The sequence below is a fragment of the Bubalus bubalis genome, chromosome 23 (genome assembly GCF_019923935.1).
Source record: "Bubalus bubalis isolate 160015118507 breed Murrah chromosome 23, NDDB_SH_1, whole genome shotgun sequence".
NCBI lineage: Eukaryota > Metazoa > Chordata > Mammalia > Artiodactyla > Bovidae > Bubalus > Bubalus bubalis.
Genome location: NC_059179.1, coordinates 24,801,053 through 24,827,206, shown reverse-complemented (window position 1 = coordinate 24,827,206; position 26,154 = coordinate 24,801,053). Strand labels below are relative to the sequence as shown.

General features: G+C 46.8%; 1 protein-coding gene across 1 annotated transcript in view; it reads left to right on the top strand.

Annotated features, from left to right (window-relative positions):
* The first annotated feature begins 2,973 nt into the window (after positions 1–2,973).
* Positions 2,974–26,154, top strand: part of COL17A1 (collagen type XVII alpha 1 chain) — a 47,034-nt gene continuing 23,853 nt past the window's right edge. Inside the window, exons 1-17 of the mRNA XM_006067732.4 lie at positions 2,974–3,205; positions 7,968–8,030; positions 9,974–10,018; positions 10,936–11,040; positions 12,523–12,654; positions 13,676–13,723; positions 14,578–14,613; positions 15,777–15,824; positions 17,143–17,286; positions 18,508–18,666; positions 19,254–19,325; positions 20,619–20,690; positions 21,656–21,724; positions 23,008–23,169; positions 23,542–23,619; positions 24,764–24,808; positions 25,867–26,085. Of these exons, the coding sequence (XP_006067794.4) occupies positions 7,979–8,030; positions 9,974–10,018; positions 10,936–11,040; positions 12,523–12,654; positions 13,676–13,723; positions 14,578–14,613; positions 15,777–15,824; positions 17,143–17,286; positions 18,508–18,666; positions 19,254–19,325; positions 20,619–20,690; positions 21,656–21,724; positions 23,008–23,169; positions 23,542–23,619; positions 24,764–24,808; positions 25,867–26,085 (1,486 nt within the window). The 5' untranslated portion in view covers positions 2,974–3,205; positions 7,968–7,978. The remainder of the gene's footprint in view (positions 3,206–7,967; positions 8,031–9,973; positions 10,019–10,935; positions 11,041–12,522; positions 12,655–13,675; positions 13,724–14,577; positions 14,614–15,776; positions 15,825–17,142; positions 17,287–18,507; positions 18,667–19,253; positions 19,326–20,618; positions 20,691–21,655; positions 21,725–23,007; positions 23,170–23,541; positions 23,620–24,763; positions 24,809–25,866; positions 26,086–26,154) is intronic.

Below are 26,154 nucleotides of genomic sequence, written 5' to 3'. Positions count from 1 at the left end.
CTCAAGTAATCTTTAGGGGGTCCTAGAAAACCAGATGCCATCCAGTGTTCATGAGAACTTTCTAGATTGGTGCAAATTGGCCCTCCAGAAAAGTCTAAGGGTCCTATGAGTTGTACCTGGAGTTACAGGGCCTCTGGGAGTTCATATGTGTCTTTGCTTGTATGGAGACTACGTGGATGCTGATTTGAGGGCCAAGAAGGTCCTTAACCCTCCCCAACAGTATCTCTTTCCATTATTAGCTGGCTAAATGCCTAAAATCCTGTTCCTCACTTCACTCTTTGGGGTCAGTATTACTTTATCTGGTTACTTTAAAAAAGTGAACCCTATGCTGCCAAATTACTCTGTATTTTCAGTCATTAACATTTTACTTTGAATTAGTTCACCACTGTTTCCTTAAGGTAAGCTTGACCTGGGTTGGGTCAGAATCAGAGAAAGAGGGAAAAGGTATATATAGGGGAGTTAGTTAGTTAGTGTTAGTTGCTCAGTCATGTCCAACTCTTTGCGGCCCCATGGACTGTAGCCTGCCAGGCTTATCTGTCCATGGGATTTCCCAGGCAAGAATACCAGAGTGGGTTGCCATTTCCTTCTCCAGGGAATCTTCCTGACCCAGGGATAGAACCGGGTCTCCTGCATGGCAGGCAGATTCTTTACTGTTTAAGCCACCAGCATTTGTCCGTGATATATAGGGGAAACAGATCTCAGAAATAAATCCTGTCAATTTCATAGTTTTTCTAGGGCTCAGGCTCAGACCCTGACCACAGATCCCCCACAAGCCTGGATACACCACGAGTCACACACATTGGGATTTTGACTATTCCCATGGCAGCTGGATTTAGAAAAGGCAGAGGAACCAGAGATCAAATTGCCAACATCTGTTGGATCATTGAAAAAGTGAGAGAGTTCCAGAAAATCATCTACTTCTGCTTTATTGGCTATGCCAAATCCTTTCACTGTATGGAGCACAACAAACTGGGGAAAATTCTTAAAGAGATGGGAATACCAAACCACCTGATCTGCCTCTTGAGAAATCTGTATGTAGGTCAAGAAGTAACAGTTAGAACCGGACATGGAACAACAGACTGGTTCCAAATCAGGAAAGGAGTATGTCAAGGCTGTATATTGTCACCCTGCTTATTTAACTTATATGCAGAGTACACGGAGAAGGCAATGGCAAGCCACTCCAGTACTCTTGCCTAGAAAATCTCATGGACGGAGGAGCCTGGTAGGCTGCAGTCCATAGGGTTGCTACTAGTCGGACACGACTGAGTGACTTCACTTTCACTTTTCACTTTCACACATTGGAGAAGGAAATGGCAACCCACTCCAGTGTTCTTGCCTGGAGAATCCCAGGGAGGTTGGAGCCTGGTGGGCTGCCATCTATGGGGTCGCACAGAGTCAGACACAACTAAAGTGACTTAGCAACTTAGCAGCATGCAGAGCACATCATGAAAAATGCCAGGCTGGAAGAAGCACAAGCTGGAATCAAGATTGCTGGGAGAAGGATCAATAACCTCAGATATGCAGATGACACCACCCTTATGGCAGAAAGTGAAGAAGAACTAAAGAGCTTGATGAAAGTGAAAGAGGAGAATGAAAAAGTTGGCTTCACGGGCCTCCCTGTCCATCACCATCTCCTGGAGTTCACTCGGGCTCGCGTCCATTGGGTCAGCAGTGCCATCCAGCCATCTCGTCCTCTGTCTTCCCCTTTTCCTCCTGCCCCCAGTTCCTCCCAGCATCGGGGTCTTTTCCGATGAGTCAGCCCTTCACATGGGGTGGCCAGAGTATTGGAGTTTCAGCTTTAGCATCGGTCCTTCCAGTGAACACCCAGGACTGATCTTTGGGATGGACTGGTTGGATCTCCTTGCGGTCCAGGGGACTCTCAAGAGTCTTTTGGTGTAGTGTTCTCTTAATGTAGCTGTCAAATATATCATGTTTGTTAATTGTTTTGTTTGACTTATCTATCAGTGTCTAAGAGAGTTGTGTTAAAATCTCCCACTATAAATGTGAATTTACCAAAAAAAAAAAAAAGTTGGCTTAAAACTCAACATTCAGAAAACTAAGATCATGGCATCTGGTCCCATCACTTCATGGCAAATAGATGGGGAAACAATGGAAACAGTGAAAGACTTTATTTTGGGCGGCTCCAAAATTACTGCAGATGGTGACTGCAGCCATGAAATTAAAAGATGCTTACTCCTTGGAAGGAAAATTATGACCAACCTAGAGAGCATATTCAAAAGCAGAAACATTACTTTGCCAACAAAGGTCCGTCTAGTCAAGGCTATGGTTTTTCCAGGAGTCATGTATGGATATGAGAGGTGGACTATAAAGAAAGCTGAGTGCCGAAGAATTGATGCTTTTGAACTGTGGTGTTGGAGAAGACTCTTGAGAGTCCCTTGGACTGCAAGGAGATCCAACCAGTCCATCCTAAAGGAAATCAGTCCTGAATGTTCATCAGAAGGACTGATGCTGAAGCTGAAACTCCAATACTTTGGCCACTGATGCAAAGAACTAAGTCATTTGAAAAGACGCTGATGCTGGGAAAGATCGAAGGTGGGAGGAGAAGGGGACAACAGAGGATGAGATGGTTGGATGGCATCACTGACTCAATGGACATGAGTTTGAGTAAACTCCGGGAGTTGGTGATGGACAGGGAGGCCTAGAATGCAGCAGTCCACGGGGTCATAAAGAGCTGGACATGACTGAGCGACTGAACTGAGCCGAACTGATGGCAGCGAGGGAGGGGAATACCAAGCTGTGGCAGTTCTCTGGCTATAAAAGGTAAGGAGGAGTAATAAAAGGTCATTCCCTTTATGCTGAACCTTTGTTCCCTTTTCCCATGGCCCATAAATGGTTAATCCCATAGCTCTAAACTGGAGAAGCTTTCTGCCTCCTGTAAAGTTTGATTCCTGGAGGCAGATTTTTTTTTTTAATCCTGCAAGTGTCAGATAATTGGAAGGGTGGAGTCATGCTTTAAACCTCGACACACCTTTGTCAGGACTTGTTTGGAAGCAAAGAACTGAAAGAAACAAGGGGGAGAGAAGTGAACATTTTTGAAAGATCACTCAGCTCTAACACACCTTGGCTGGGTCTGGATAAAAAAAAAAAAGTGGGAACGGCAAACAGTCTAGAAGAAAACGTCAGGAGAAGAAAGAAGGGGCATTTACTCAAAGTTGTTTCCGATTCCTTCAGCATCTCAAACTAGGTAAGTCATAGGAACTTGGTGGTTCTTGCTCTTGTGAGACTTTAATTTGAGGTTTGCCGCTGAGAACTTGAATGTTTGTCGGAGAATCTAAGATGACATCCTTTAATTTCCAGTGTTCTGTTGATGTGATTAATTGATCATAAATGATTAGTTTGACTTATATATTCTACTTAGGGTAGGTCTTTTAAAGGGACAAGAAAGTTTTGACAGTGGGAAAGAGAATAAAAAAGCCAGCGAAGATAAAGTGAACTCTGGTGACAAGATTTCTTTGGTATTGTTTTCAGTATTGTAAAATGACTTGCGTTAAACTGTTTTATTTAGAATATAAAGAGTTTAAAATTCCTTCTCTCTCAATCTCAGTTTGTCTCTCCTTCTCTCTCTCCACCCTTCTCTACTTTCCCTCTCTCCCCTTGATAGCAGAGAACGGCTCAGAAATCAAAGTGTAGCTGAGTGGGGGTTTCTAGAAGTAACCCCTGAGCACCAGTGTGCTCCCCCAGAGTCTGTGCTGGCAGCTTCTGACTAAGCTCAAGGGGTTGGCTGTATATCACACTCTACACTTACCACCCCTAATCTAAAGTAAAGTAAAATATCTGAAATGATATGTTAATCCAGGAACTTCCTGGAGTCTAACTTGGAACAAGAAAAAAAATTCTGTCACATTTTACAGGCCAATGTAGACCAAAATAAATTCATTTTGGGATGAGAACTACCAGTTTAGGTATCTCACAGACCACATTAACTACTAACTAACAATTTACCACTTTACTTTTTTGAAGTGTTTGCAAATCCTCTAGCGCCTCATTTCTTTGAGAAGCAGCTAATCAGTAGCTTAATAGTTGGATTAGTTCTTTCCATAAAATGTAGGAAGATTTTTTAAAGAAATCTGTTTGGAGAGCGGAATCGTTTCTCTTACCCCCATCTGCTTTCTCTTAGAGCTAAGGCACAAATCTAAGTTGAAACTAAACTAAATGTACAGCCCCCAGTGGAGCCCTTTTGAAAATCAGAGAAGGCTTGCTTTACTCTCAGCCCCTTCAAAACACTCCCACGAATCTGATCAGAGTTAACATGGGGGCACTTAAAGCAAGGAGTCTTGCTTCAAGCTTGGATAGAAACCCAGATTGCTGAAACCGCTCTGACCTAAGAACTAACCACATTTTAAAATTATGCCTGACCAAAAGAAGTTTGCATCTGCCTGGTTTGGCTCATTTGCCATTGTTAGTGGTAGCAGGATTTAACCAAACATGGCTATAAACAAGCAGCTTAATCACCAAGCTAGGGCCCAAGCTCCCCCAGCCCTGGTTATGAAAATGGAGGATGCTAGATGCAGAGGTGGGGGGCACCCATTGCTTGCCAGAGGGGTGTAGAGACAGAAGCCTCTGAGACTATCAACCCTAGGGCATGATAGGGTTGATAGGTTGATACCCCCTGCAAACTGCTTGGCCCGTCTGTGTTAACAGGGCAATAGCTAGTGGGTGGTTTTCCCACATTTTGGTTATTTTATTGTTGTTTTAAAATGTAAAGTGTACAGAGATTGGAGTAACAACAGCTATAAGGATACCTGTGATTCCTTAGCAGAGAATAGGGACATTTATTCCTAAAATAGAAAAACATTTCCTTCTCTGTTCCCTTCTTTGTGCTGAAGACCAAGTGTTTCATGAACTGTTATAAGAAGGTCGGTTGAGATGGTTTTCTCTTGGTATCAGCAATTTGGCCTTGTTTGTGCCTGGGTTACACCCCATCATCAATAGGAATAGTTTTAGGTGGATGCGACACCATTTAAATGAAGAGGAAAGGAAAAAAACTCATAAAAGTAGGAAAATGATTCTGAATTGCGTTTTCTTACATAAGAAAATGGCACAGGATCACTTTTATGTCTTCAAAAGAACATTATGAAATAACCACGAAGCAGCCCCTTAGAACTATGAATGGAAATTAACATAATTTTGGAATTGAGAACTTGAATGACCTGCTTATCCTCAGTTCTAGTAAAGTGGCCCAAACATCCCAGAAGTTTAAAATTATGCTCCTTGACTGTGCTTTTGTTAAGTAGTACTTTTGGGGCAAGGTGTTCAGATAAGCACTGCTGGGAGAGGCAGGCTCAGCCACGAGTCTGGGCATGTACTTTCCTTTCCCTTATGTTACACTTTTTTAAAACTCTCGGCACTTAAAATATTTAAGAAGGAAATCCTGTGGGAAAACTGTAGCCCCGTGGGATGATCCCTATCCAGGTTTGTGCCTCAACCCATCATTTTCGCTTTGATAAGTCACAGAAAATTTCCTCTCAGCTCTGGTTGAAAGACATTTGTCTCCTGATACATCCCTGCCATTTCTGACTATTGGTCTGGGTAAAGCCAGCAGAGCTCCTTCCTTATTTCAGGCCCAAGAAATCATTGTGTATGGCCATGGGATGCAGCCATGTAGGAGCTCCAGGCTGAGACAGATGTTGCATCTACCTTCATCCACCCAGGGGCCCTTCTATCTCTAGAGCACTGGCCAGTGAGGGCTCCCCTCCCTCCCATTCTGGAGGGGGGCATCTGATTTCTTAGCAGGCTATCTCCTTGTGCCCTCTGGAAGTTAGGGAACTCTTGGCTTTTTTTGTTGCAGATCTTAAGGCTTCATCATTGGTACCTAAGAAAAAGATAGGGGCTACCTAGAAATGTTTGTTATATTTTTAGGTACAGAAAGAACAAGAAAACACTTGCCAGTTTGGCTGCCTAGACGCTGAGACTCTTATCAAATGGACTGGAGCTATCATCAGTCTGCCTTGATGGCTATAAGTGGAAACGACCCAGCCAATCCAAATTTATAGCTGCCGGCAGCAACTTTCATTTAAGGATGGTAATAAGTGATAACTTGTGGAAAGTTAAAGTTTCCATAGGTTGTTATGAAATATTATCCTGAAAGGAACTGTTTATAACAATTCAGGTGCTGCCATGCTAGGTGGCTCCCCACTGGCAGCCAGGGGCATGTGAACATTTAATCTCCAAAATGCCTCCTGGTTCATAGCTGATGATGAATTAAAAAAAAAAAAAAAAAAAAAAAAAAGAGGTGAGGGGGAGCTTCAGAGATGCCAAAGGCAATTAAGGCTTAAACGGTGGATTTCAAAGAGGGTGTCAGGTTGTATGTAGATTGGTGGGACATAGTCCTACAGGAGTACAGACAGAGTCACAAGTCAGGTTTGGCCCTGTGATCAAGCTGGACTCCACTGTTAAATTGCTCATGGAGCCTCTGCTCTTCGGCTCTGGGAAACATACCTGCAAAGAACTTCTGTGTCTTCTTAGCTGCAGCCAGGAATTTTTCCATGATGCCTCATTCCTTGCCTAGAGCTGCATTTAAAAAACCCCAGTGAGCGGAGTTGGCACATTCGATCAGGCTCTGATGTTAACTGTGCGGATCTTGGTGGATTCCACCAGGTAGTTGACCAGTGGGTCTTGCGTGGTCTTGATTTTCAGTGGGGAGCTCACCCCGGGCTGCATTAGGACTTTTGTCGACCTAGATACTTTTGCCTTTGTGGATGTCCTTCCTCCATTAAAAAAAAAAAAAAGACAAAAAACTGCATGAAAGAATACAATCCAAGTTAGAGTGTGTTCATTTTTCTGTTGGATTTTAAAAAGAAGTTAAAAATTTTTTGTGGGCCCCTGAAAGTACGATGGGAGTAGGCTCTATGTCCATTGCACCTAGTGGATAAGTAGACCGTAAAGTCACCAGGCAGGAGAAAAAGACTGAAAGGAGAGATCTTCAAGAAAGGGGTGTCCTGGGTGGGAGTAGCTTGCTCCTGAATCCTAAAATCCCAATCTGAACTGCACCCAAAAGATCAAGTAGGAGGAAAGGAAGGTTGGGCAGAGAGAACCCCAGGGAAAGCCAGGTTTCAAGTCCTTGCAGAGCCTGAGACTGGTGACTACAGCCAAAAGCACCCAGTTGGAACAGGGATCCTTGCCTTGGTTTCCTGAACCGTGCTCCTCCCCAGCCCAGCCCAGCCCCACCCCTGCAGTTAGCCTTGCCTCATCCCATCCACGCTTCAGGACACAGTGGACAAGATCTCAGTGATTTTTTCTGCCCAGAGTAAGAGTGAAGGGAGAACGCAGATGACTTGTACAAATCTTTTCCTACATATTTCAATAGATTTTACATTGACTTTCTTGTTGTTTTTTTCCTACATAAGTCTGTAAAGAAACATAGTAGGGCTGTTGTGTTAAAGAGAAAATTTCATGTTGTGAAGTATAAAGTTCCACACAAGTATGACCATCATAATGATTTGTATCCTGATTTCAACCCATCAAACATCATTCTCACATCTGAACTCTAAATAATGACGCATGAATGTCTTCTATTCACAGAACATTGTATAGAACACTGAACACTGTGGGATACATCAAAATGAATTAGCTGAAAGCACCACATGCTTTGGGAGATATTGTATTACTTGGCAAAAAGTGGAAGTTTTATAGTCAAATGTCAGGGTGCCAGATCTATGTAATACCTTTAATGCTCAGCAGGGTGCAACCTGGTCAACTGGACCCTGAAAAAAAAAAAAAAAAGATCTCAGTACAAAAGAATAGGATCCAAGCTGGAACTATTAAATTACTCCCTAACTAATACAAGAAATGGGAATGACCCTTATTAAAATATATGCACACAAAAGAATTATGCTTTGAATCCTGGGAATCCAGTTTTAGTTCTCAGCTTGAATAGTAGGGACCTACACTTATGAAAAGGGGTGGTAATGGACATGGCTAGTCCTGGTTTCTGGCTTTTTCTGTAGGTGGCGATGATATGGATGTAACCCAGAAGAACAAACGCGATGGCACTGAAGTCACTGAAAGAAGTAAGAGCGTGATAAATGTCATTATAAAAGTGGTAAAAAATTTGGAAAAAGTAAATAATTCATTCCTAATTCTACCACAACTACTGTATGTTTTTTTCTATTTATGTTTTTTGTTTTTAGTTTTTTCTTAGTTTTTTGCTCTTTTTTCACTGTACAATTTTAAATGTATTCCTAAATAGGCTTTATTTTGTCCTTTAAGAAGGCTTTTGTTGATTTTTTTTAATACACTTGTAATTGAAATGTGTTCCATTTTTCCTTCAAAGACCAGAATTGCCATTTCAATGTTACAGGTTTTATAACCAGCATTTGTAATGATTTCATAATATCCTGTTGAATGGATTTGCTAGAGTTTATTCAATCGTGTTCTTATTTAGGGATACAAGGTGATGGAAATCCAAAAGAATAATACCCGCATTACTGGGGCAGAGCTGGAATCACACTGCTGTCATAGCTGCAATCTACACTGGAAACTGACAACAGGCACATGTCTTGTGTGAAACTGCCCAGATGATAAATTCAGAGACATTTAAACTGTCCCCTTAGCAGCTCTAACTCTTTCATCTATCCTGTGACTTTCATATATCTCCAATAAAATTAAAAAAAATTCTGCGTCCACAGACTTGGAACTCTTAAGTTAAGAAATAATTTATTTTTATGTGTCATAGAATCCCAAAAGTCCACACAACAAGAGGTTTCGTGAACGCTCAAGGACTATTATTCAAATCAAGCTGCCATTTTTGTCTCTACAACCATTTCCTTTTATGCAGGTGATGCTGCTTCTGCTCCTTTAATAACCCCGTGTTGCTGCTAAGACAACCAAACTAATAGGAACACGCAGAGTGAAGAAAGAAAGGGTGACGGGTAGGAGCAGTAAGACCCATGTGGGAGGGAGCACTTGCCAGCACACAAAGTGACGCCCCACCATCTCCTTCATCATCTTCTTCATCCTTTTCTTTTCCTTTCTCATGAGCCATACCTTCATACATACCACATATATGCATACACTTGGGCTTGTGCACACACATGCATGAGAAGTGTGATTTCAGAAAACAGGGGGCTCAGCTAAATAGGGGCACCTTGATGTCCAACCCAGAAGGAGGTAGTGGCTGGTGATGGTCACGGTCAGAACACAAAATTGGCCCAGTTATGGTTTCAGAATCTATCCACCCCCCATGCTGCTGTAGAGGAGAGAGTGATTCAGGAAGGCAAGAGTTTATTCTAACTCAGTTTATTCTAACTGGTGTTTTTAAAAAACACAAAAAACTTTTATGACCTCCATAGCCTCACCACCACTTGGCACCTTCTCCATTTCAGGAGGCAAAGGGACTGATTCTCAAGTCTGTCTTGGATATCCACCTGTCCGTGATTTCACCAAGCACCAAATGTGACTTATCAACCCCCTTCCTTCATACATCTCCTCACACTCAGGCATGGCCCTGAAGTTTTTAGAATGAATTATGTGCCCTTGAGATACCCCCAAATTCCCAGAGAAGTTCAAGGTCATTATCCACATCACAGTGGAATCAGCCAGGAAGATGCACTGGCCTCAGCTGGACTGGGTGACTGTTCAGAAGAGACAGTGCAGAGAAAAGTGGCTTGAGGTTCTGACCCTCCTTCAAAGGTGAATCCAGGCCTGGGCTAGATCTAATTGTTAGATTAGAGATATTAATGCACGGTAACTCATTTTTCAAGTCAGTGGGTACCTAACTACTTTTGGTCCCAAAGAAATATAAACCTATTTTCTAGGTACATTAAGTCCCATTGTTATTGCACCTATTTGCTTTTACAGAAGGTCAGATCAAATCCCTTGAAGCACAAGTGTATAAAAATCTACCTTGAACCTAATTTAATGTGCTGAACTTATGAAAGATGCGAGACCTTGCCAAAGTGGAGGAATTTCAGTGCATTATGTAAGATCTCCTCTTTTCTTTGTCTTTTTCTAGTCATCACAGAAACAGTAACTACAAGACTTACATCCTTACCACCAAGTAAGTGACTTATTTTGAGAACTTGCTTCTCACTAAGGCTTATGTGAAGGGCTCCACGTGTAACCTTTCTCATGGGCTCTCACTCGTCAGTCCAGCAAATCCAGAATATCGGAAATCTTTTTCTTTTAACAGCTGTGTTGACTTTAACTTATATCCCACAGAATCCACCAGTTTGAAGTGTGTAATTCAATGGTCATTAGTGCATCCATAGAGTCATGTGGCCCCTTGGCAACAATCTGATTTTAGAACATTTCCATCTTTTCTCCCCTCTCCCTGGCCTCTAAAATACACAAATCTGGTTTCTGTCTCTATAGATTTGATTGGACACTAAAATACCAGAAATCTCCTCCAGCCTGGGCCTAGGTTAGGAGGAGGGAACCATAGTCAGGCTTCTGTTTGAATCTGCTCTTCTCTCAGGAGGTCGCTGGGGTTAGTGGGTTCTATAATGGAGATCCAAGCCCCCGAGCTAGCCCTGCACCTCCTGGGAATCCTGATTCAGGAGGGGGTGGGAAGCCTCCGCATCCACACACAGGTTGGAGCGTGATGGGCTGCCAGGTGAAACACCATCCTCACAGAGCTGTCACTTGGCCCTCTGACACATCCAGTGGCTGCCAGGTCCAGGGCACTGGCCAGGCATTCATAAAAGTCCAACCCGGGCCCTGGCCTCAAGGAGTTTTCATCACTTGCTGTCTTTTCTAATATTTAAATTACCCTAATCAGCAACCACCCTGGGAACTTTCTTGTGGGTAGAATATTTGCTCTTGACATTTGTATCCAAAACAAACAAAATGAGATCCGTGTGGTGCCGGTGGGAAAGGGGCCCCAAACCAAGAGGGTTGTGGGTGAGCGGCCAGGGAAGGCGGGTGAGAGGGGCTGCTGAGTCCACTTGTAAAGTCCCCTGCTCCTCGTTTCTGCAGAAGGGGGGACCAGCAATGGCTATGCTAAAACAGGATCTCTGGGTGGAGGGAGCCGGCTGGAGAAACAGAGCCTGACGCATGGCAGCAGCGGCTACATAAACTCAAGTAAGTGCCTGCTGGTGGGAGGGGTCGGGGAAGGACAGATGGGCAGCGAGAGGGATCATTACCACTGTTTGTCACCCATTCCAAATGCCCCAAAGAGCTGTGAGGCCTATTTCAAACGGGATCAGTTGTCATTATATAAATAACATGATTAAGAAGCCTTCCTAGAGAGGTGACTCCTTTCCCAGTGAACTACTAACTCTCTTTAAGTCATTTCTTTTAGAAAAGGGTATCCATGTCTGAGGGTTTACAATTTGAATTAGTAACAACAAAACAACAAAAGAAACTTAAGGATTAGGTTACTGTGCTAAGGAAATCCGGTGACATACAGCCCCAGACTGTGTGAGTTTCCACTGGGCAAGCATCCAACACAGACCCAGTAGATCTCAAAGAAATAATATTTCCTGGTAACTTGCAACTGAAACACAACAAACAAAGCAGGGAAAACACATATACACACACGTTGCCTCTAAAGCTATCGTTTTAAACTTTTTATTTTATATTGGAGCATAGCCAATTAACAATGTTGTGGTAGTTTCCGGTGGATGCAAAGGGACTCAGCTGTACATATAAATGTATCCATTCTCCCCCAGACTGCCCTCCCACCCAGGCTGCCAGATAACATTGAACAGAGTTCCCTGTGCTATATAGTAGGATCTTGTTGCTTATCCATTTAAGATACCACAGTGTGTACATGTCTATCCCAAAGTGAAATGAAGTGAAAGTTGCTCAGTTGGGTCCAACTCTTTACAATCCCATGGACTATACAGTCCATGGGATTCTCTAGGCTAGAATACTAGAGTGGGTAGCCTTTCCCTTCACCAGGGGATCTTCCCAACCGAGGGATCGAACTCAGGTCTCCAGCATTGCAGGAGGATTCTTTACCAACTGAGCCACAAGGGAAGCCCATCCTAAACTCCCTAACAATCCTTTACTTCCATTCCCCATTCTCTCCCGCTACCCACCCCCTCCTCAACCTGCAACTGGAAGTTCATTCTCTAAGTCTGTGAGTCCAAAGTCATTTTTTAAATCTTGGAATGACACTGAAGAGAGAAGACCCAAGATATGCAAACAGCTGAGCTGCCGAAGAGCTGCATATGTCCTTACCTGTGGAGAAATATTTGCATGTGGGGTTGTATTCCAGTGCACCCAGCAGTGGTCTACAATTACAGGCCAGGTCTTTAGGAAGCATCCTGCTTCTCCACTTCCATGCACTTTGGCTACAGACAGAAAGGACCTCCTTGTCTTTCAGGGTTATTGAAAAGGGCAGCAGCAGTAATTCCACCTCCATTTCTGAGCACCCTTTCAGTCATGCTCTGCTGAAGGCCTCTGGCCCCTCCACAGAGCCCTCCTTCATTAGGACTGACTAGTGTGTACCTAGTATAACTGTATAACCGTATAACCTAGTATACTAGCGTGTACCTAGTATAACTGTATGTCACCCTGTGAAGTGCTCTGAGGGTCTATGTCTTTCCCCACTTGTAGGTGGGAGCTTGCGAGGCAATGCCTCCACCTCCAGTTACAGGAGGGCCCATTCACCTGCCTCCACTCTGCCCAACTCACCAGGCTCAACTTTCGAGAGGAAGACTCATGTCACCCGCCATGGAACATATGAAGGTACGGGCCCACAGACTTTAAGAAGGAACTACTCTCTCCCCTCAGTAGCTTCTCTCATCCTTTGAATGAATTCATTTATTTTGTCCTAAAGTAGAGCCTCTGGCATGACTTTCTGGTGGGGCTACTTCGCAGGCAACAGGACACACAGGACTTGGGCTCAGGGAAGAAGTCAAGGCAAGACCCCTAGTGTGGGGTTATCCACAAAGGGTTGTTAGCAGAAGTTGGAAAACTGAAGGAATTTGTCAGGGAAGAGAGTTCAAAAGCAGAAGGGAAGACAGAAAGATAAAGTTTGGGGGAAATGCAGAAAGAAGAGCCAGATCACACAAAGGAGGAGTCAATTACAATGCCATTTAAGTCAGAGAGAAAGGGGGCAAGCTCATGATCAAGAAAGAGGAGGTGAGAGGAAGACATCTGGGGTCTTCTCCTAAGGTTACTGGAATTCCTGGTGATCTACATAAATCTAGAGTTTTAGTGGAAAACAGACGAGCCAGGTGCAAATGGGTCTAATAGTGAATGAGATGAGTACTGGTGATGAAAAAGCGGAGTACCCTGTTTCTGGATATCCCAGTAAATGATTGTGACCCAGGGCTGCCAAGGGTAGGGAGAACCCTAAATCCAGGCCAGGTGGAGGGGATCACCACAAGCGCACCCTGCTGCTCTGCCAGCACCGGTCTCTTCATTTAACAAGGCCCACCTCCGGAACAAGCCGCACAAGGTCAGAGAACTGCTGGTGCCAACAGCACGTTCATTTGATCAGAGATGGGTCATCGGCATCGGCACTGCATGGGGCAGAGCTGAGGAAGTGAAAACAAAAAGGAAATGAGACAGTTGTTCTTTGTTCAGACCTCATCCCACCGAAGTAGATCAATGACCAGAAGGAAGTGCCACAAGGAAGTCCCTTGGGCATAATGTGCTTAAATCCTGGGCTGAACACCCAGGCTGCAGAGGTGCAGAAAGGACCCACTCTCTCGGAAGCTATTTGGGTTTAAGTGGCCATTTGTCCTGTTTGTCCTTTCTCCAGGGAGCTCCAGTGGCAACTCTTCCCCCGAGTATCCCCGGAAGGAATTTGGTATGTCCTATCCTTACTTTCTAAAGAAATGGTTGGTCAACCCTGGCAGGGATGGAGAGGGAACATCATGAGTTAAGTGGGTTCTTCTAGAAGAGTCTGACCTCTGCTGACCTCTTTTTCTTGGCTCTTTGTCCTAAAGCATCTTAAGGGGATGGGTGGTCAGACGTATCAGTTTGCCGTCAAAAGTCTTTGCTCATGAAATGGCAAGCTTCTCATACAAGGCTCAGGCTTGGGCAGATAAGCCCTAAGGCCAGGCAACAATCATAGACTTTTCCCTTCCACAGGACCTACAGAGACCTTCCTACAAAGGGGAGTAGGGTTGAGAATGCACAAATATCAAACATCCCAGCACCTCTACCACAGCAGCCTTAAAGGGACACGTTAGGTGGGATCTTAAATCTTGAGTCCACAGTCTTGGGTTTCCACTGTGCATAAGAATTGATGATATGAGTGATTATAATTTCATTTATTTACTTGCTTACAGTGCAAAACCCAAGACAGTCTCTAAAAAAAACTAAAGGAAAGACCTGGGAGTCTTTTGATACAGTTAATCAATGTGATCAACCAGTCCAAATGGATCATGATTACCTTAGTTAACATTCTAAGTGTGAGCCAATTTAACATTCATTTGCTAACTTAACACCCTAAGCACACTGGGGCTTACATAATTTTCTCTTCCCTTTGGCCATGTGGGCATCATTTATTAAACATCCACCATCCATAAAGGTTTCTATCTGGATATAAATGCACTATGAAAACAACCTCCCCCACCCAAATAGGTCTGCCTCCATGTCACAGATATTCAGCATGCCACCTCTCATATATGCCTAATATTGCTTTTCTTTGTTTCTCAGCATCTTCTTCAACCAGAGGACGGAGCCAAACACGAGGTAATCTCTGTCCCTGGGTTCAGTTCAATTCATCCAATTAGTATTTTCTGAGCATCTAACGTGTGTCCAGACATGAGCCAGGAAAAGTGAGGAGTAAAGAATGAATAAGCCATGGTTTCTGACCTCAAGGAGCCTGTAGCACCTGGGGGTCTCCTTTGGGAAGGGTGGGTTTTTGACAGCAGACTAGCAAGCGTGTGGAGTGGTTCGCTCTGCTGTGGATTGTCTGAGGGCGCTAGCATCACATCTCATTTCACGCCCAGTCTCCTGGGTGACTTTAACAAGTTGTCCTGTAATTGCATTTACACAGCAAAAAAAAAAAAGCACAAGCCCCTGTTTTTCATTGTTCCAGGGGACAAAGTTCCCTGCGAGAGTTTTGCACTCTCCACAACTGCTTGTGGATAAGGCCCTAGGAGGGAATGTGGTCCTGGAGAAAGCTGCCCTTGATTTATCCGGTGAAGGTGGCAAGGAGTGTGTCAGGGCAGTGCTGAAGGCAGAATTCCTAGGCCCTGGGCATTCATAAGGGCCAGTCTAAGCCTCCCGGGGGCCTGAAAAGTTAGGCACATACCAACCACGCATAACTTGATAGTTGATTGATGTTGAAACTTAGAATGTTAAATCACCCACTTGCTGCCCTAAAGAGGCCAAGATGGCTAAGGAAACACTAGAATTCTCTTGCTATTGGCTGAGAAACCCTAGAGACAGGAGAGCAGCTTGGTTCTGGTAAAGAGGAGTGGGCCCTAGGAAGTTGTTCTGAGTCGCTCAGTCGTGTCCGACTGTCTGCGACCCCATGAACTGCAGCCTGCAAGGTTCCTCTGTCCATGGGATTCTCCAGGCAGGAATACTGGAGTGGGTTGCCATTTCCTTCTCCAGGGCCCTAGAAAAGGGGTTGGTTATTGCCGATTATGATGGCACCTCCAGGCTCAGCCTAGGGTTTTCTGCTCTCAGCGGCTGGTGGGGCGGGGGGCGGGCGGGGGGAGCGCAGTTGTGATCCAGGGTAAGGAGAGGACACCTCTTTCTAAGCAGCACTCATCCTGAGCATACCTAGGTTTTCTGTCCCCGGATCACAGAGCAGCCCAAAGATGAATGTGCAGCCCAGAGCTCAGTGTGGGGCACTGTGAGCCCAGCTCCTTCATTCACAGCTGTTCCGTCTCTTCCCTGTACAGAGAGCGAGATCCGAGTCCGACTGCAGAGCGCGTCCCCGTCTACCCGCTGTAAGTGCTTCCGTCCTGGGAAGGACCCAAGAGTCCAGGGCTCCTGCTGTGTGCGCGCAGCCACTCGTGCCATAAACAACATGTCTAAGGTTGTGACAGGGGCCCAGGGCTGCGTGCAGGGGTGAGGAGCTGAGCAAGTCCTGGTCCCTGCTGCATTGTAGTTCACAGACAATAAAGCACCGGCCATGACACCTCAGGGACAGAGGGAGCCAGGGCCAGAGGAGTCTTCCCAGTTAGCCAGTCACTTGAAGGGAGACTGAAGGAAGGTCTCAGCGAGATGAGTGGGCAGAGACATGGGAGGAAGTTTCAGTACACCTGAAGGAAAAGGAGCAAGAGGGGACTCACGGAGGTCTGACATCCTTCTCACCTTCCAGAGAAGGCAGAAGTGTGAGAGTTCGAACTTGGTTATCTCAGATGTCAGGGATTCCCTTGTCTCTGTTGACCATGTGGCACTCCTGTTGTGGGTGGGTGGGAGCCAAGAACAAAGACCAGGAAGAGAAAGAGCTGGCTGGGGTGGCTCAGGAATCAGAGACTGGGACTTGTCCCAAGAGCTCAGGGCCTGGGCCGTGGGATCCAACTCCAGGCCTGACACGGTCTCACCTGTCTTTCCAGGCTTGGGGAGGGGGCTGTTGAGCACACCGTCTGGAGCTCTCGGGGGGGTGCCTGGCGGTCCTCCGGCACGTGTCGTCAGCAAATGCCTCCTCTCACACGGTGCCCTTGCACAACGCCACCCTCCTCTTCTCTTTGCCACCTTGGGAGGCACAGCGTGTTTTACTCCACTGAATCTCCTCATGGCAAATCCTATCAGCCAGCGGGTCTGGAAATTAATTCACAGGAAAGCAGCGTAATGTTTAAGAGTTAAGGGCCACACATTCCTTTTGACACTTCAAAGCATACAAAGTCAGAGACCCCACAGCCGAGGCAGCCTCTGCCTGGGATGAGACCACCGCTGAACCATTCATTTCAAGGAGTCTTGTTCTCTGGCTATCCCAGGTGTGAATGCTCCCCCCGATCCAGGATGACAGGGTCTTCCAGCCACAGAATCTTCCCTGCGATGTCTAATTAGGAAATATCTACTGAGGACTTTGACCTCCTTGTAGAGCCCCTAGATTTATGAGGCTATTAACATTACAAAGTGCCAGGTTAATCAGTGCTATAAATTGGCAAAATGCAGAAGTGACAAGGCTAACCAGAAATGTCCCAGCAGGCGAAGTGGACGCTTCATCCTCCCCAGGGCTCAGGGTGCCGTGAATGTTCACCACTCACGGACTTGGGAAGGAATCCCAAGCCTAATGAAAAACTGGGGGATTCCTTTCAGGGACAGAATTGGATGACGTCAAACGTTTGCTCAAGGGGAGCCGCTCAGCAAGCGTGAGCCCCACCCGGAATTCCTCTAACACACTCCCCATCCCCAAGAAAGGCACCGTGGAGACCAAGGTGGTGACAGCGAGCTCCCAGTCAGGTAAGCCCCTCAGCCCCAGGCTGCTGTGGAAGGAAGGGGATAAGGTGACAGGCGTGCCCGGGCAGGCTTTTCAGGATGCAGCGGAGACTTTGCAAAACCCTGAGCATTGCTCTTCCTGCAGTGTGAAAATGTGGACTGCATCCTCCTCACCTCACCTCCATCAGCCTTCTCACGTGCAGGCCATCATCTGGCTCTAGAGCCTAGAGATTCTCCCAGGAAATTCTTGACATGTCCTGGGAATGTGTTGGCCAGGTTCCCCGAAACAATAATATTGGGGAAAGTTGTAGTGTTTTCTGTCACCCGATAAACATTTATTATGTACTGCCTCTATTCCAAGCACAGGGCACTGAGGAAAGGCAATGAGCAGGGTAGACTGAGGGGAAGACAAGCAGAATGAGTGTAGTTCAGCACTCATACATCATGTGCCTGCCAAGTGCAAGGTGGGTTCTGTGGGAGGCAGAGAGATGAATCAGCAGGTCCCTGGGGGGAGGTGAGGAGAAGCCAGTTCTGCTATATATGAGGTGAAGCTTTCCTCTCACTACTGAAAAAACAAAAAAAAACCCTTGAGATAGTGATCTTTTGTTTTTCAATATAAAACCAAAACCTCAGAGTAGTTTGTGACCTGTGTGGCTAACTCCCACTCAGGTAACAAATAGGCAGAATTGGTTTCAGATTTGAGATACGCCCAAGGCCACTCAGGGTAACAGCATACCCCTTGAGCCTGGTTGGCACAAAGAAATGTTTAAGGAGCGTTCAACAGGAGAAGGCTGCCACCGGTACAGAGTGGCCTCGGAACTGAGGACTTCCCTTCCTGCACTGCTGTCTGGAATTCTACCGTAAAGGAGTCGTAGGTCCACGGCATCTGTGAAGGGGGGTCAGCAACAGAGAGAGAGAGAGAGACCATTAGTGGGGACAGTGCACTGGGAGGTGGTGAGGGGGGCTTAGGAGGAGAAATGGGTGGACCCTAGAGCAAAATTTACCTACCTCAGATTTCATCAAGAGCCAACAAGAATTTCTGACCCAAGAGATCAGGTTTTCACCAGCAACAAGATTTCAGACAGAAGTGGGATGACCAGCTCCTGCAGTTTTCTTAGACTGAGGGAGTTGCCAGGAGTAGGGACCTTCAGGGCTACACTGGGAAAGTCCTGGCAAACCAAGCCCACTGGGCTCCCCCAGCACTGAGAATGGGTTTGTCTCACTGGGGTGTGTGTATGTTTTCAGTGTCTGGCACCTATGATACAACCATCCTGGATGCCAACCTTCCCTCCCATGTGTGGTCCTCCACGTTGCCGGCGGGGTCCTCCATGGGCACCTATCACAACAACATCACAACCCAGAGCTCATCCCTGCTCAACACCAATGCCTATTCTGCAGGATCAGGTATGTGGCTCACGGCTCACAGCCCTCCCTGTCCTGACCCCTCCACATCTCACGCTGGAGCTGAATGGCCCCACCAGCATTTGCCATCCCCATGGCTTCCTAGAAGGGCTTCCTATGGCCAAGCAGCCCAAGATTTTTTCACTGGAACTTCAACATCTATGCTGATTCCTCTGGTGGGTCCCCTATGGAAAGGACTATGTGGTAAAGTGTATCTATCTATAGCTATATCTATATCTATATCATGAGAAAGAACATGAAAACAAATATAAGGATTAACTGTGTGAACTTGAGAGATTATTTAACTACTCTAGGTTTTAAGTGCCCTTTCTGTGAAGCAGTCATGAAGGAGAAGGGCTTGGCTGGAATCGATGTCCATTCAAAGCCCCCCTAACCTGCGACTGCCCACTGGCTATTATGACCCAAGGCACACCATGGACTAATGATTGGTTCCATGCTGCAAAGCAGGAGCCCAAGGTTTTCCTAAAAACAGTAGTGTAACACAGTGCGATGCTGGCCTTTCTTCCAGTGCTTCTCTGCCCCCGTTCTGTGTGGATGTACTCTCACCAACCTTCTTCCCTCCCCCGCAGTCTTTGGAGTTCCAAATAACATGGCCTCCTGCTCCGCAACTCTGCAGCCCGGAATCAGCACCAGCTCCTCAGGTCAGTGCTTGCCAGCCTGAAAAAAATGGTTGCTCTTGCCTAGTGAGGGAAATGGAATGGTTTGTAGGGAAGATGTTCTTCCTGATCAAGAGCATGAGGACTTCCTCCATACACATGGCAGCGCAGAAGCAATAACCAAGGAGCTGCGTTAGAAGGCCCAGAGCCTGCTCTCCATCATAGACGCAGCTCAGTCCCCAAGGAAAAGGGGGCCAGAGGCTGCACTTACGTGCTTATTCTGTGCCTGTCCCTTTATCTAATAGGAGAGGCGGAGAGATGGAAGAAAAGGGACTAAGTGAGGCAGAGCTCGCGACATTTTTAGGTGGAAAGCATTGTTAATTTAGAAAGAACTTAACTGCATCTTAAATGTTGTAGTTCCTTGGGGACTCAAACAATGTTACTGCTTTGCTTCCAATGCAGATGTATAATCTTTTTAAAGTATTTATTCACTCTATTTCCACATACATCATCATAGCCTATATGTAAATAAGTTATCAGCCATTTCTTTTGTTAAAGGAATCTGCCTTCTTTCTGTGATATCACGACTAATATCACATAGTGATGTAGGGCGTTTTTATTTTCCTTGGCCCTCTTAACTTCTAATTTCAACACCTCTGATTAACTAGTGTCCCACAAACCCAGCAGATACCAGATTCAAGCTTTTTTCCTCTTGCCTTTGCTAGTTTACTCTGCAAAGTCCTCACTCAGGAGGGTGGGCTGATGTTGGATTTTGTGCCTCAAACTCCAGATAGGATGGAATACAAGAAGCTGTTAGCTAGGGAGGAATGAGCTTCTACACTGTTAAAAACAGACAACCAACCAGTCTTTGAAATACTACTGGGGGTGAGGGGACTTCTACATGCTTGAGTCAGAAGGAAAAATAGGGTCCTTCCCTGTTAGTGCCTCAACCATTGTGTCTGGATCTGCAGTTCCCATGCTGTGTACCAAGGCACCCTAGGGTCCTGCAGAGGAGGGAACCCCTGGGATATTTGAAATTTTTGAGGCATACCGTAACATCTCTCAGACCCTATGCAAACTACTACTATTAAGTTGTGTGGACCTAAGTTACTCAATAAATGGAGCTTAGGAATTTTCTGTGTGGGGCAGTGGGGGGAAGAAGCAGTGTTTAAAAAATTACCATGTCAGTAAGAGTGTGGGAACTGAGAAGGTTCAGAATCTCTGTCATATGCAAGGGCACTCATCGTGAAAGTGGTTTAGGGGGCTCCTGGGGCTGGCTGCCTTACTTAGAGGGCCTCATCTATGTACCTGCTTTCACCTGTCCTCAATTCCTCTCAGTGTTCGGCATGCAGAACAATCTGGCCCCCAGCTCATCCACCCTGTCCCATGGCATGGCCGCCACCTCCACAGGTCTGTAACTGGGGTTTGGAGCCTAGGGGCTGGGAAGCAACGTTTCTTTGCAGCTATAGCTCACAATAGCCCTTTTCAGCAATGGAATTAGAGGGACCAAAATGTCCCTAAAAGTCAATTGACCTTTGCCACCAAAGAAACAACCCTCCATACACTGACCAGAGATGCCAGTCTCAGTCAAGTGCTGGCTCAGATGTGAGTGAGAGCCTTGCTGGGGGTATGTCCTCTGTGTCCCCACGTCTCACCACTGTCCTTAACTGCCCGCTGTCACTGCATATCAGTCATTTGGCTGACTTTCTAGTGCACCCCTCTGTGCAAACCTGGGGGAGGCAGGGCAGAAGAGGCACGAGCCTCAGCCTTTGCCCGCAACTTGCTTACTGTTTAGTTGGAGGGCTTCTCTGGTGGCTCAGATGCTAAAGAATTTGCCTGCAGTGTGGGAGGCCTGGGTTCAATCCCTGGGTCAGGAAGATCTCCTGAAGAAGGGAATGGCTATCCACTCCAGTATTCTTGCCCAGAAAGTCTCTTGGGCAAAGGAGCCTGGCAGGTTATATAGTCCAGGGGGTCGCAAAGAGTGAACGTCTCACACATATGAAACATCTGGGGATCCTGTAAAAAAGCATGAAGCAAGCAGGTGTTGGTACTGTAGGAGTTCAGAAGGGAAGTAGATGTGTGTGTGTAGGGGGGGAGGGGGTGTGGAGTCTAGGAGGACTTCATGGAGGAGGTGGCCTTTGGAATAATCCTCCAAGGATGAGGATTATATCATACAAAGTTTCATCTAAGTTGTTGTCCCCATGGCTGGAGAGAGTTGATTTCATGATTCATTATTATTCTGTTCATTATTATTGTTCACTATCATCTTCCTCTCCCCTGGGGAGGCTGCCTGTCTGCCAGGGCAGGTCAGCTGCTTCTACACGGGGTGGAGCTGCCTCCTGTGCCCCACTCATTCAGTGGTTCTTGTCTTGCAGCATATGGTGTGAAGAAAAACATGCCCCAGAGCCCCACAGCTGTGAGCACTGGGGTGTCCACTTCTGCAGGTAAGTGCTGTCGCCAGCTACCGGAGGCAGGCCAGCACACAGGAAGGTCTGTTCCTTAGTCACATGCGGCAGGAGGGGACATAACCCATGGGTGGTCTGAGGTCTACAAATGGGACTCACCCCGAGGGCCTCTTGGTTTTTCCAGGAGTGAGCAGCTGGGTGTGCCTCTCACCTTACCTTGGCCTTCCTGTCCAAGGGGGCCATGAAGCTCCACCCTCCATACCTGCCCAAGGTCAGGCCCACACAGCCCAGCCCCCACCACAAGAGCCAGGGTGCCCCCTGGAAGCTGCCACACCCTCCCTACTTTCTGTGGCATCTTTATCAACTTGGGCACATGACACATGGTAGCCTGTTTTCTCCGCTGCTCTGATCCTGGTGTGTTTCCCTCCATTCAACAAGTTATCCATCCAAAACCTGTTTACCAAGCACCTGCTTTGTGTGAGACAGTGTTCTGAGTGCCCGGCGTAGACACAGGGGCTTCCCAGGTGATTCAGCGGTAAAGAATCCACCTGCCGATGCAGGGGATGAGGGTTCTATCCCTGGGATGAGGGTTCTATCCCTGGGTTGAGAAGATCCCCTGAAGGAGGAAATGGCAACCCACTCCAGTATTCTTGCCTGGAAAATTTCATGGACAGAGGAGCCTGGTGGGCTACAGTCAATGTGGTTGCAAAGAGTCTGATACCTAAGCGACTAAACAGGCACGCACTATGCAGACACAGACGAAGAGGCTAGATTCCTATTCTCACCAGGCTGACAGTTCCAGTGGAGGAAGCAGACAACAGACAAGTGGACAAAGTATACAATGTAATTACAGAAAATGACACGTAGTTGAAGGACAGACATAGTGAGGTGGTAGAGACAGGGATTTGTGCATGCTGGATGCAGTGGTCGGGAAAAGCTCCCCCAGCATGCCAACACTTGAGACTTTCCATTAGAAATGAACCTACCAGTTAATTAAAGAAGGGCCTGCCTGGCATAGCAACTTTGGCCCATTCACTGAAGATCCTATAGAGTCCAGGTGGGAGGCAGCCCCTCAGGCCAGCCCCCAGTGCTTCAGATGTTGACCCAACCTCCTGATGGCCAGGCCCAGCCACACAGGGGAAGATGTCTCTGGTCCCCAAGATGCTTCTTAGTAATGGCTGTCAGCGTCAGTGAGAGCAGGAGCCCCTCAGACACACCCACTTATCCCTTTCTTTTCCTCCACCCTCCTTTTCTTCTTCTCCTGGTTACTTCTTCCCTTTTCCTTTCCCTCCACCTTTTCCATCCTCATCTTTCCTCTCCAGCCAGCACCACAAATGTCCAGAATGATGACCTCTTGCACAAGGACTGTAAATTCCTGATCCTGGAGAAGGACAACACGCCCACCAAGAAGGAGATGGAGCTGCTGATCATGACCAAGGACAGCGGGAAGGTCTTTACAGCCTCCCCAGCCAGCGTCGCTGCAAGTACGTGGGAGCCCAAGAGACTCAGGTTTTGAAAGAAAGGCAGTGTAGGCAAATGTCCTAGCAAGGTGGTATGAGATGTTTGAGTGATGAAACCATAGTCATTCCATTCAAACGAAAACTGTCTGTTGAGTAATGTCCCGGGGTCTGCCTTGAATGCAGACAAGCTAGGAAAATTCCAGCAAAGAGCTCCGAACAGGGTCTTTGGGCAATAATAAGTTACCTGACCACAGGCCCAGACTGGGGCGGGGGGTTAACCCCAGGAAAGCAGGGCCCTCTTCCTACCAGGCCAACCTCCACCTTTGCAAGTGGGAAAGGATGTGGGTGGGGGAGTGGGGAGAGAAGATCCAGGATCATCACGGGTTGTGTGCACAGCTTCTTTTTCAGAGGACACCCTAAAAAAGGAAAAACAAGCTGCATACACCGACACCTACCTAGTGTCAGAAGCTAACGGTAAGAGCAAATCTGATCGCTGTCCACTTTGGCCGTTCCGTCTGTCATTGATCTGTCTTCCGAGACCTCAGACCTCAGCGTGTGGTCCTGACCAGTAGCATCATCAGACCCAGGAGGATGTTAGAAATGCAGAGTCCTGGGCCCTAACCCAGACCTGCTGTGTCAGAGACTGCATTTTCCCAAACTCCCCTATTGATTCGTGTGTGCTTACCATGGAAGCAAAGACTTCCTGTGGCCCTTACTAGTCCTCCCATGACTTTCAGAACTCATAGAAAAAAGCTTTGCAAACCACTTGCTAGCTTTTTTTCTTCCCAAATACCTGGATTCTGTCCTGGATCACCATATTTCTTCACACGGTGGTTCCTGTAAATCTCTCCAAATCATGGATTTCAGGGAGCTTAATAAAGGAAGAGAAAAGTTAAGCCACGGAACATTTTTTTTTTTTTAATGCAAATGAAATCAATTACAATCCTCTCAAGGTCTAACACTAAGTCTTCTTTTACTTTTTTTTTTCCGAGATACTTAAGTGTTTCTTCTTTGATTATCTGAAGCTAGGTCTTCTAAATTAGCAGTTCCTTACATTTTAGGGGTGGAGGTTGGGTTGTGGAGCCAAAGGACCCTTTTCAGAACCTGGTGAAAGCTGTAAACACTTTTTCCAGAAAATCTCACACACGCCCACAAACTCAGTGATCGTATAGCATCTGGGACTCACTCTCAGCCCTCCTCCCAGCCCATCTTTGCCTTTCTTTTCCTTCCAGTTCAGGTTAGGAACCTGTGTGCAAAGCCTTTTAATCAAGAAATCTAGAGTCATTTCTCACAAGCACATTTATTGTTTGAATGCCATGGTCACCCCTAGTACGTCCTCCAAAAAATGTCTTGGGCTTTAAGGTCACAAAAGTTTATTACAGTGTATTTTTGCCCACTGTGAACTGTTTGCCAAGCCAGGTCTTCATCAACATAATTATTGCAGCATGAGATCCGTGAGGACTGAGTTAATGTTGTTCCTGCACACGGCTGTTCCACGAGGTCCCTGGGGCACACCTGCTTCAAGCCCCACTCCAGGTCTACGCACAGGCTGGACCGTCCTGTGGGCTCCTGCAGTTTAAGGGCACAGCCAAAACAGTGATCTCGGTGTTTCTTTCAGGAGATGTGAAGACTGTGACTGCAAAGGGCAACGGCGCCTCCGCAGGTGAGTAAGAGCTGCGGGCCCCGCAGCAACAGGGTGGAGGAGCTGGCGATGGTGAATGCACCAGATAACAGCCCCCTAGCCTGGAGCCAGTGCACACATGAGCACCCCAGCTCTAGAGTTTCCCCAAAAGCCTTCAAAGGGAGTGCGGTGGAGGGCGGTGGAGGGGTTGGCTGGGGGCCAAAGCAGGGCTGCAGAAGGAGCTCAGCTCAGGAGACATGCTCACAGTCACACTGTACCTGCGGAACGCCCACTGTCTGGGTGCCTACTGCCTGGGTGCCAACTATCTGTCCAGGATCTGTCAACATGGCAGGAGCAATACAGCAGGGCTACTGGTGGGTCTTACAAACCACTCTCCTCCCCTTGCCCACACGCCTTCAAGGTGACCCTAAGATCACACACATCTCCAGTCCCTTACACCTTCTTCACCTGCTCCCATAATCTTGTGAGAGAAGGAAATCAAGGAGTATCGGCCCACTTTAGATATTAAAAACAAAATACACTTTCACTAAAAAGAAAGAAAAAGCCTCCTGGCCACCCTTTAAGTGCTGAGTATAGTTCTAGGCACTGTGGGGATTACAAAGAAAGAGCCTTGTGAACTGAGATGTGGAGATGGGGATTATTCAGATTTGGGCTTAATAAAATGCAGGAGGTTGTGGCAGATCCATGTTCATAATCAAGAATTTTAACCCTGATGCTCTCTGCTACATCCTCTGCTAATTACGCTGCATGCCTTATCTCATTTAACATCCATTTCATGAAGAAAGGTCAACTTTGAACTCCATTTTATAAAAAGAGGAAACAGGGACCTTCTCCTTAAGGGACCTTAAGGGACTTTAAGGGACCTTCTCAGGCTCACACAGCTCAAGCCCAGGATTGTCAGACCTCTGCTCAGCACCAGCCACCACAGCTCCACGTTTATTCCAGGAGCCACAGGGACCTACCTGCAAGCCCACTCATATTCACTCAGGCCTGCAGGAAATCACCACAAGTTGGAAAATTTGGAGTGAAGGGGGCACAAGCCGCCGGCATTCACCTTACCCTTGCCCTCTCTTCCACAGACATCCATGGCTACGACCACCGCCGTGGTGGTGGAGGTGGCGGCGGCAGTGGCGGTGCCCTTGGCAGTGGGGCCGCTGGTGGAGGGGGCAAGGGCTCGTGGGGGGCAGCGCCTGCCTGGTGCCCCTGCGGCTCCTGGTGCAGCTGGTGGAAGTGGCTGCTGGGCCTGCTGCTCACCTGGCTACTGCTCCTGGGGCTGCTCTTTGGCCTCATCGCTCTGGGTACGTGTGGCAGCTCCCTGCTGCCTGTTCAGAAGGGCAGGAACCAGCAAGTATCCCAAGTGTCAGGTG